The 10,790-nt window shown below is 37.4% G+C and overlaps 1 protein-coding gene across 1 annotated transcript; it reads left to right on the top strand.

Moving 5' to 3' along the window:
- Positions 1-207: 207 nt before the first annotated feature.
- LOC123949053 (solute carrier family 7 member 13-like) lies at positions 208-10,320 on the top strand. Its single transcript, XM_046016348.1, has 4 exons — positions 208-889; positions 1,744-1,875; positions 6,681-7,042; positions 10,025-10,320. Exons 1-4 carry the CDS (start codon positions 223-225, stop codon positions 10,298-10,300), a joined length of 1,437 nt encoding a protein of 478 aa, XP_045872304.1. The 5' UTR covers positions 208-222; the 3' UTR covers positions 10,301-10,320.
- The last annotated feature ends 470 nt before the right edge of the window (positions 10,321-10,790 follow it).

The raw sequence follows: 10,790 nt of genomic DNA, 5'->3' as shown, positions 1-10,790 counted from the left end.
TAACTCTGGAACTCTCTAAAAAAGTTCACAAAATCTTAGAACAATTCACCAGTTAATCATTTCTAAAACAGAGTTAAGTTCAATAAAATGCTTATGTAAGGACGATGGCTAAATCAACAAAGCTTGCTGCAGAAGAATCATGGGGGAAGTGTATAAAAGTAAGCAATCCACATGAAATTTTTAGATTAGTTTTCAGGATTAAAAAAGGAAAAAAGAAAAAGCATGCAACTCCTGAGGGCAATAGGATTTTTCCATGGAAATATTTTATTATTTTGTGTCACAACGGGTGTAGGAATCTTTGTGTCTCCCAAAGGGGTATTAAAATATTCCTCACTGAATATAGCTGTCTCCCTGAGTATTTGGGCTGCTTGTGCTGTTCTGACTATGATCACCGCTCTCAGTCTCGCAGAGATGGGGACCACCTTCCCTAGAAGTGGAGCACCTTACTATTTCCTCAAAAGATCTCTTGGATCCTCTGTTGCTTTCCTCAGTCTTTGGATCAAACTTTTTACTTATCCCTTAGGAATAGCTACTCAAAGCTTGATAATATCTACCTATCTAATTCAGCCTTTCTATACCAGGTGCCCAGCCCCAGAGCTACTTAAGAAATGTCTAGCTTTGGCTACTTTGTGGTCATTGGGACTTCTTAACGCTCGAGGGGTATTAACAGTGGCTTGGTTTCAAACTATCAGTATTTTGGTGAAAATGGCTGTCCTCTGCTTCATTTCCCTTACTGGGATTGTTCTGATAGGGATCGGGAAAAAGGAAAATGTGGCCAGGTTTGAGAAAGCTTTCGATGCTGAACTTCCTGGTGTCTCACAGATTGCAGAAGCCTTTCTTCAAGGATTATTTGCGTATTCTGGTACATCAGTCCTGATCAACATAGCAGGTAAATTCGTCTCTGAACTACTTTTGCAGCAGGCATAAAGTTTTGTCTACAACTCTGTAAAGAAAGAGCTGATTCATTTGTTTTTTTGGAATCAAATTTAATCTTTCTGCACTAGTTGGATGTATCACAGTCATCATTAAGGCTCAGTGTATAATCATTTATATAGAAAATGTGGAATTTAGGGGCACCTGGGTGGTTCAGTGGGTTAAAGCCTCTGCCTTCAGCTCAGGTCATATTCCCAGGGTCCTGGGATGGAGCCCCACATCAGACTCTCTGCTCAGCAGGGAGCCTGCTTCCTCCTGCCTGCCTCTCTGCCTGCCAACTTGCGATCTCTGTCAAATAAATAAATAAAATCTTTTTTAAAAAATTTAAAAAAAAGAAAATGTGGAATTTAGTATTCTCCAGGTCATGTCCCTTATTTAAAACTTGGGAATTTTATAAAGTTTTCAAAAGAAAATTAAGACCAGTCTCAGAATTTACTGCATTTTATTCTAGTATTTTTTCAAAACAGTTTAAGTATCAATTATGTAAGAAATATATTAATACAGTCTATTTGTAAAAAAATAAAATTATCACAGATTTTATATATATATACATATATATACACACACACATATACATAGAGAGATTTTACTCATAGTATAAGTTCAGAATCATAATTTTTAACAAAATGGTGCAAAATAGTAAGAAATCTAAGCTTTCAGGCCAAATATGTGCAGGACCAATGCAGAATCAGACCAAGCAGATGAGGAAACAGCAAATACATGAATAATAGTTTCTCCTCTTCATTACAAAGAACTCTTCATAAGTCCCACAGTATTTCCTTTTCTGATGAGTTTATTTGTGTTTTTCAGGAGAGATAAAGAATCCTGGTGAGAATATTCCCAAATCTCTGATTACTGTCCTTCCCACGGTGGCTGTGATTTACGTATTGGTGAATATATCCTACCTGGCAGTTTTGACCCCTCAGGAAATCATCTCCACAGGTATGAATGTGTCCAGGCAAAGAGGAACTAGTCGCTACTACTACCCACTCTCAATAAACATGGTCTCCTGTGAACTGTAGATATGTTTGATACACCGATAAGAATACAAACATGATGTGTTCATGCTTTGGTTTTTATAAGGAGAGAAAAAACAGTCATCTAAACAATCTATAACGAAGGGGCTACCTGCTAAGGACTGAGGTCTAAGGGTTGTAGAATGTGAGACAACAAGAATTAGAAAGAGAAAGAAGAGGAGGAGAGTGCCATGGAAGAGAAAGGGGAAAGAGATGAGGAGAAATAGGAGGAAGCATATCAAGAAAGCAAAGAAGAGATACTTTGTCAGAAGAATTTCTACCCTTTGTACACCCCAATGCCTATCCTCAAAATAACTGTTTGGAATAGGCAGTATATTCTTCATTTTGTAGACAGGGAAACTGGAGCTCAGGGAACTTAAGTGATGGACAGAATTAAGATTCAAAATGTGTCTCCAACCCCATGCACTTCTCATAAGAGACTACACGTTGTCCAGGTTACTGAAGGTAAGGGGTTGTAAATGTAGACAGCAAGTTGCAAGACCTGATCTTCAAACAAAACACTCTTCTCCGTTCCACTAAGTATGGTGCTCAAAGGCACACACCTAGTAACTGACAGACTCAAACCGTGGTGGTCCAAATCCAAAACCCGTGTTTTCAACCAACATTCTAAAATGCCTCAGTACAAACAAACCAAATCAAAGCAGTACCACCACTAGCAGGGCCTATTAGCAATGCAAGTAATAGTATGAGTACATATTACTATATATGGGATAATAAGTTACATTAAAAAATAATCATATAAGAGACACACATAGACGTGACTAAACAGATACAACAAAAGGTTAATAGTAAGTGGTGTCACAGTTTTACTTCCTTTTTTTATGTTGTTCATATTTTCCATGATTAGCATGTTGTACTTAGGATCAGAAAAAATATCATTTTTCCAATGCCAAATAATATTACCACAAAATCAAGTAATAAATTTTTATGAAAATGCCAAGTCTTTAAGAAAATGCTAAATTGGGACAGCTGGGTGGCTCAGTCAGTTAAGCATCTGCCTTGGCCTCAGGTCGTGGTCCCAGGGTTCTGGGATCGAGTCCCAAACAGGGCTCCCTGCTTCTTCCTCTCCTCTCCACTCATGCTCTTTCTCGCTCGCTCTCTCTCTCTCAAATAAATAAAGAAAATCTTTTTTAAAAAGAAGGAAGGAAAATGCTACTTATATTCTATCCACTTTAAAAAGGCAGAGTAGTATTGAAATACACTCAAAAAATTCCACCAAATCTTAATTAAAAAAAAAATAGTTACTCCTGAAAGAAATTATCTAGAAAGTTCATTTACTGAGAACAACTCAGTCTTTATTCTAGAGGAAGTCAAGTTATACAGCAGCAAAAATACATGAGCTACAAAAATGTTGTATAGACAGGCACAGAAGTATACGACCACGTACAAACACACTGTGTGATTTGGGAGGAGCTGTAACTACAACCAAGACAGTGGGGCACTTCAGTAACTAGAATTCACCTGCAGTGGAGGGGTTTGTAAGGCAAAGGTCACAAATACGATCAGTCTGATGTGCAATGCCTTTACAAAAATATGAAGCTTTGAAATTTATTTTGAAAAAACTATACAAATTTCAAAAAGTCAAAAGGTGGCCTTATGCATCTTCTCTGACACTAGTACAAAAATGTTATGTTTTCTAAAAGGAAAAACAAATTTTTTAAGATTTTATTTATTTATTTGACAGAGATCGCAAGTAGGCAGAGAGGCAGACGGAGTGGGGTAGGGGAAGCAGGCCCCCCACCCAGCAGAGAGCCCGATGCAGGGCTCCATCCCAGAAGCTTGGGATTATGACCTGAGCGGAAGGCAGAGGCTTTAACGCACCGAGCCACCAGGCACCCCAGAAAATACAAATTTTAATAAGTAAACATGAACAAGTTACCATTATACTTTCCCACAATTTGATCTCACAGGAATATAGAAACACACTAAAGGAGATTTTTTTTTCTTAACTATTAAAATGAGAGACAGAACTGTAATTTGCCTTACACCAACCTACAAACCAGTCAGCAAGTCCTATAAAAATCTACCCCATTAACAGCTCATCAGGTATTCCCCTCTCTGCACGCCCACCCTCCATGCATAGACACTCATTTTTCTCTTCTGAGTTATGGCAACAAACTCCTAATTTATAGTCACCTCTTTTCTCCCTCCAATCCAGTCACTACTCAGTTTCTAGAGATAATGTCATAAAACCCAAATCTAATCCTGTCACTCCCCTGCTTGAATACTCTGTTTTGTGTTCTCGCAGCTCTTCCCAACCTCACTGTCACAACTGCTGCAACCACCCCATCACCACCCCCTTCACCAAATAGCAACTTCTAAGCTGACCATCACATGTTCTCCAAGATCTGAGTTAAGCCTAACTTTCTAGTCTCACCCCTTGCTCTCTCGTGAACATGCACAGCCTCACCACATGTCACCCTTCCTGAACAACTTACCATTTCCAGAACAGACACTATTCTTTCTGCCTCCCCCACAGTGTCATCTCACCAGTCTAACTTAGATACCTGCCTTGGGATTGATATCACACTAGTAATATTGAGTCTAAGTTCAATATCCTTTGAGCCCTCACAAGTGCCTCCTAAACCCCTTGCAAAAGCTAGTCTTAGAAAGTTTGAAATGCAGTTTAAAATTATGGAGTATAGTGAATAAACTTAGACTATAATTGCAATCATCTCTCTGAATTTTAGGATTGTTAACATTATTAATAACAAGTTCTCTAAATTTTAGAACAGAAATTATCTATAGAAACAGAGCTTAATGCTTATAATTTTGCAAATAAATAAGTAGAGGCAAACTGTAGTTGTGTAAGCACTTGAAAATGAAAAAAGAAGAAAAGAAACTGAACTATTAATTTAAGAAGACCAGTACGTCATAGGTAGTAAGATAATGCAATCATATCATATAATTCTGAACTCCACTTTAATTATAACCCAAAGTCAATAACTTTAGAGAAATTTTGCGGGACATTTGATACCCTTATAACATAATTTCTTCTTATGTTTTTAGTATCAGTTATTTGTCTTAATTAAGCATATAATATTTACCCCATTGAAAATCTTTTCCTTCTTTACTTTTAATTATAGTATTTATGGCTATATCATTTATCTATCGTTGCAAAATAAGCCTGCCCAAAATGTACCGCCTCACAAACACCACTTATTTGGTTCACAGTTCTTCAAGTTGGCAACTTATGCTGGGCTCAGCAAGGCAGTTCTGGTTGCCTGCTGGAGTCATACATGTGTCTGCAGCCCCCTGCAGTTTAGGTAAACAGCTATATCAAGTTTGGCCATGCTTTCCTATTTTGGGGGGGCCTAAGATGGTAGGACAGTTTGAGTCATTTGAGAAGCAAATGCCAGGGGCACCTAGCTGGCTCAGTCAGTAGAGCATGCAATTCTTGATATTTGGATTGTGAGTTCAAGCCCCACATTGCGTGTACAGATTATTCAAAAATTAATCTTAAGGGTGCTTAGGTGGCTTAGTTTGTTAAGCGTCTGCCTTCTGATTAGGTCATGTTCCCGGGGTCCTGGGATCAGGCTGCAGTCTCAGTTGGCAGTCTACTTCTCCCTTTCCCTCTGCCCCTACCCCTGCTCATGTGCATGCATGCGCATTCTCTCTCTCTCTCAAATAAATAAATAAAATCTTTTTTAAAACAAATAAAATATTTTTTTATAAATTATTTTTTAATCATTTTATACTTAGATATTATTACATCATTTGCTCTTTTTTTTAAGATTTTATTTATTTGACAGACAGAGATCACAAGTAGGCAGAGAGGCAGGCAGAGAGAGAGGGGGAAGCAGGCTCTCTGCCGAGCAGAGAGCCCAATGCGGGGCTCGATCCCAGGACCCTGAGATCATTACCTGAGCTGAAGGCAGAGGCTTTAATCCACTGAGCCACCCAGGTGCCCCTAAAACAAATAAAATCTTAAGAAAGAAAAGTCAACACAGGTAAAAGACAGAGAGAGAAGCAAATGCCAATAAATAATTAAATGTGCAAGGACTTTATTTTAAAAAATGCTTGCATTAGAGAAACCAAGAAGGAAGCCAGGTAAGGCTTGAGAGCCATGGGACCACAATGCAAGTTGGACCCAAAGTGAAGGAAAAAAATAAAAGGGAAAGATAGCTAAAAATACCATAGATTGATAGGTAGTAAAGGGAAGGTTTGGCACGAAGCCAAACCTTTGGCCCTTTAGCCAAAGTTGGCCATCAGAAACATGAGTACTTCTTGGTGTCTCTACCTCACATTCATTAGCTGGGAACAACCTGTAAGAGCATGCCTTTGGCAGAAATGCCACAACTGATTTCATTGTGCCGGTGTTGTGCTGGGGCCTGAGATCAGTGATGCTCCCTGTATTTGGAAGTCTGTAAGGTGCACTTTCATGGGTCCAGAGTTACTATGGCTTGTCTCTGACAGAATACAATGGGTTTGTTATATGGTACTAAGCAGTGTCCCAAGAGAGTAAACAGAAGTCTGTGATACCTATCAAGGTATAGGCTCAGAGCTGGCAAACCACTATTTTTAATGCATTTTATTGGCCAAAATAGACCACGGGGCCAGGTCATACTCAAGAATTGATAAGGAAATGCACGCCCTCTTAGAAAGAGGGGCAAAGTCTTATTACAAAGAGTACAGATGTAAGAAGTAAAGAATTATTGGCATATTTGAAATGAAGCAAAAGTGACTGACTTTTCTGAAAAATTTTTTTAGATGCTGTTGCTGTCACCTGGATGGACAAAGTAATCCCTTCCATGCAATGGGTCATTTCTTTTGGGATTTCAACTTCAATAGTTAGCAACATGTGTTGTACAATACTTTCAGCCTCAAGACTGTTCTACACAGCAAGCCAAGAAGGACAACTGCCTTTGATCTTCTCTATGCTTAATAACTACTTCAGTCCAACTCTTGCTATCACCCAGATAATCATTTTAGCTTCTTTTCTTATTATATCCTCAGATTTAATCAATTTAATAAAATATTCAGGATTAGCAACCTGGGTTTTAAGAGGGCTGTATATGATAGGTTTACTTAAACTAAGGTACCAGGAACCCAATCTACCTAGACCTTATAAGGTAAATAAAGATAAAAATGTTAGTATTAAATCTTTACTCTCAATCTAGAATATAATTTTTTTTAATCTACAGGGGATGCTCCTAACCAATCGTTAGTTAAATTTATAAAACATCTGATCTGGACCTGCATGTCCCAGTTTACTGGTGTATAATTGGCTGTATGAGCTACTTTTTGGCTTGATTTTTAAGGAGCAAAAGGTCAAAATTGACTCTCTAGAAGGAAAATAGATGTTATCATTTTTCTCATCTTCTAGGAACTACATAATAATGCTTTTGGGGTGGGGGATATTGGCCCAACTCAAAATCACCCTTCAGTGCTCACCCCAGCATAGGTGGTGTGGCATTCCATTTTTTATTATGTCCTTGATAGAGTCCTTGTTTTCTATAAGATATTAATCTAAGCATCAGTTTGGGTGATTATAAAATTGTGAACCTGAACTTAAAATAAAAGCACTGTCTTCTACGTAATACCAGTAGAGCCACTGTAGGCTCCTAGAGTACCTTTGTGCAAAATATAAAAAAGCACCCCTTCTTCTAGGTGGACATAGCTCCATGCCCAGGCACAGAGCCTAGTGAGCAGAGCACAAGCCAGATATCAGCCCCCTTCTGTCCCCTTACATGGGAGTACCTGTGTAATGTAGTGACTATCTAAGCAATCACATACATAAGAAATAATCAGACTCATTCAAAAAAGACCATTCTGACAATAGTGTAGAGAATGAATTAGAAAGAAGCATGAGTAGATTCAGGCCAAAGAGGCTGCAGAGTTTCACTTAGTCAACCTGCTTATCCGAGAGAATTCCAAAATTCAGAGATTATGTAATTATCCTAGGTGAATATTATATCCTGTAAGGACCTGTTTAGGAAATTTTTTCTGATCTTAGCATCAAGAATATTTGGGTCTCTCCTAACTAACAGATTTTGCTTATACTTTATGATGACCCGCTCTCAGAATCTATATGAGGCTTTGTGGCATGCATTTTGTGAACCAAATTCATTATTGGTGTTTATTTCCCTCTTTCTCTTTCTTATTTTCATCTATTTTGCCTTAGTATAATGCAAGCCATAACTTGCTATAATGTAAATCCTAAGAGGTTTCAAATAGTCTGTTTTATTCTTTAATCATATCATAAATATAATCAAAATAGCCCATTTAAGATACTTTCTGGCTGTAGGGACTATGTGGAAAGTAAAACAAGTGTCCCATATTTCATACCAGTGACCATAATAACCACTTTAGTGTGCTTTTAAAAATATGAATTCCCAGACTCACACCAGGGGATTCTAACTCAGTAGGTGTCAGTTGGGCCCTAGGAATCTATATGTTTATCAATTATCTTGGGGGTTCTTATCCAGAGAGGTCCACTGGTCATATTTAAGAAACACTGGTCTAGATAATCCTGACTTTCTTTTCCTCAAAATGGCTCCTACTTTAGCCATGATAAAAGTAATTTGAAATTACTCCTGTTGAAAAAAGTGAATGATAATATCTTGGATTTGAGTCATCCATTTATTCAACAAATATGCAGTAACTATCTGCTGTGTTTCAGGCACTCTACTAGGCAGTTCCGAGAAATAAAAATGAATTTTTCAATCAAGAATCTTATTAGCTTCATAGAAGTGTAAGAACTGTGTACAAATCACTGTTACAAAGTTAATTAAGAAATGCCATTTTGTTGAGCACATTCTACTGAAGTACCCTTTATGCAATTCCTAAGAGGACTTCAAAAGATCAGCATTAGATAAAACTTCATTTTGCAAATGGGTCTGAGAGGACCCATTCCCCCCCCCAACATCAGCTTAATATTTAAATGGCAATAACACAGATATATCATAAATATTTTATTAAAAAACCCTTAACATATTTCTCTTGTAGCACCCACCAGCCCACAATGTGGCTTCCTTCAGTTGAGACAAGGTTCAGGGTCCCAAGTGTCTCACTGTGCAATGACAGCGACCGTGGCCGCTGGTGGTGAAAGCCCCACAGGACTGGCAGTTCAGGGCCTTCTCCTGGCTCCTTTCTGGAAATGGTTCTGAGGATCAGATTAATTAAATAGCCCAAAGTGATACAACCAGACAGTGGCACTAAGGTCCTTGAAGAGGAACTTTCTTTATTTGTCCTAATACCTCTGTATCCCTAGTATAGCAAATGGCACATAGGAATTCAGTGACTATTTCTTGAAGGAATGCACAATTAAGATAGCAGAGTTTGGGGGTGCCTGGGTGGCTCAGTTGGTTAAGCATCTCACTTTTCAGCTCAGGTCAAGATCTGGGGGTCCTGGAATCAGGCTCCTCTCTCAGGGGGAGTCTGTTTCGCCCTCTCCTCCTGACCCTTTCCTGATTCATAGTCTCTCTTCCTCTCTCTCAAATAAATAAATAACATATATTAAAAAAAAAAAAAAGCAAAGCTTGCATTTCCAATGAGACTTCTCTGATTCCAAACTTTCTGTTGTTTTTATTAGTTAATAGTGCTACTCCAGGAAAAACTGGAAAACTGGCACATGCCCGATTGAAAAAACATTATAACCAAATATTACAGTTATGCTGTGCTTGGCTGGTTTCCAAATTCCCAAAACAAAGCAAGCTTCAATGACCAATACCAGTATGACAGAGTTAATTTTTTATTTTTTGACAAAAATTTCTTATAATGTATCTTTTTTCCTATGTCAAAAAATAATGTACTGATTTTAGTAAATAATTGACAATATCTGATTAATAGAGTAGATAATCATAAGAACTATAGAATAAATATAAATAAATAAATACAGTTCCACCTTTTTACAATTATTTAGTCTGCCACTGATTTACTTTCTATAATACAATACTGAGACTGTCTCCTTAAATATATGTGAAAATATATTTGCACTTTTCTCCCTGGTGTTTAGAAACATTTGTTCCAAATAGAAAGGGAATGTTCTTATATTGTTTGTGAAACTTTTGAGGAAAAAGTCATCACTAATTTTCTTTTCTTTTAACTTTCAGGTGCATTTGCCATTTGTATTGGGATCCATAGCTGTATCTTTGTTTCTAATTTTGACACCAATGATTCAGTCTCCTACAGTAGAGTCTATCTATGGGTTTATCTTTATTTTTAGCGGACTTCTATGTTACTGGCTTCATGTTCACCTCAATCAACATTATGTTTGTTTTGACAAAGTCACTTGTTATTTACAATTACTATTTAATGTTTCACCACCTAAAGACCAGGATGATGGTATTTCAACAGGAGAAAAACATATTGAAGAAATTGTTTTGTAACTAAGAAACAATAAATGGTTAATGAATGGATACATTTTTAAAGACAATCTTTGCTTTCAAGTGTATACACTCATATACACAAAACTTCCCTCCTCCTGCCCAATCCCCAGCTACACATATCGAACCCAACCCCCAGCGACATATTCAAATTCTTTACAATTCAAATTCTTTTGCTTGTAATTGAAGCCCAAGTTCCTAGTACACTACATGTTTTTTACCACTTTCTTTCAGGTCAAAAATTTTAAATGAAAACACACACATACACCCAACAGATTAAAAGGTATAATAGGCCCACTTCTGGGTATAGAAGGAAATTAATATACACCCGAAATTAATATAATGTTATGTGTCACCTGAAATTAATATAATGTTATGTGTCAATTACATCTCAAATAAACAAACAAACAAAATCAAAGAGTCATTGTCAGGAAGACAAGATCATGGGTGAATAGTGCCTAGCAGATATTAAGATGCACCCACAAATAAAAAA

Source organism: Meles meles, chromosome 1, assembly GCF_922984935.1.
Source record: "Meles meles chromosome 1, mMelMel3.1 paternal haplotype, whole genome shotgun sequence".
NCBI lineage: Eukaryota > Metazoa > Chordata > Mammalia > Carnivora > Mustelidae > Meles > Meles meles.
This window is presented reverse-complemented; position numbering and strand designations above follow the sequence as displayed.

Bases quoted from the DNA above. Each gene is read 5' to 3' on its own strand.
- LOC123949053 (XM_046016348.1), top strand. From the start codon at position 223: ATGCAACTCCTGAGGGCAATAGGATTTTTCCATGGAAATATTTTATTA. The intron at 890-1,743 runs GTAAATTCGTCT...TGTGTTTTTCAG, and splicing joins AGTCCTGATCAACATAGCAG to GAGAGATAAAGAATCCTGGT. The intron at 1,876-6,680 runs GTATGAATGTGT...AAATTTTTTTAG, and splicing joins TCAGGAAATCATCTCCACAG to ATGCTGTTGCTGTCACCTGG.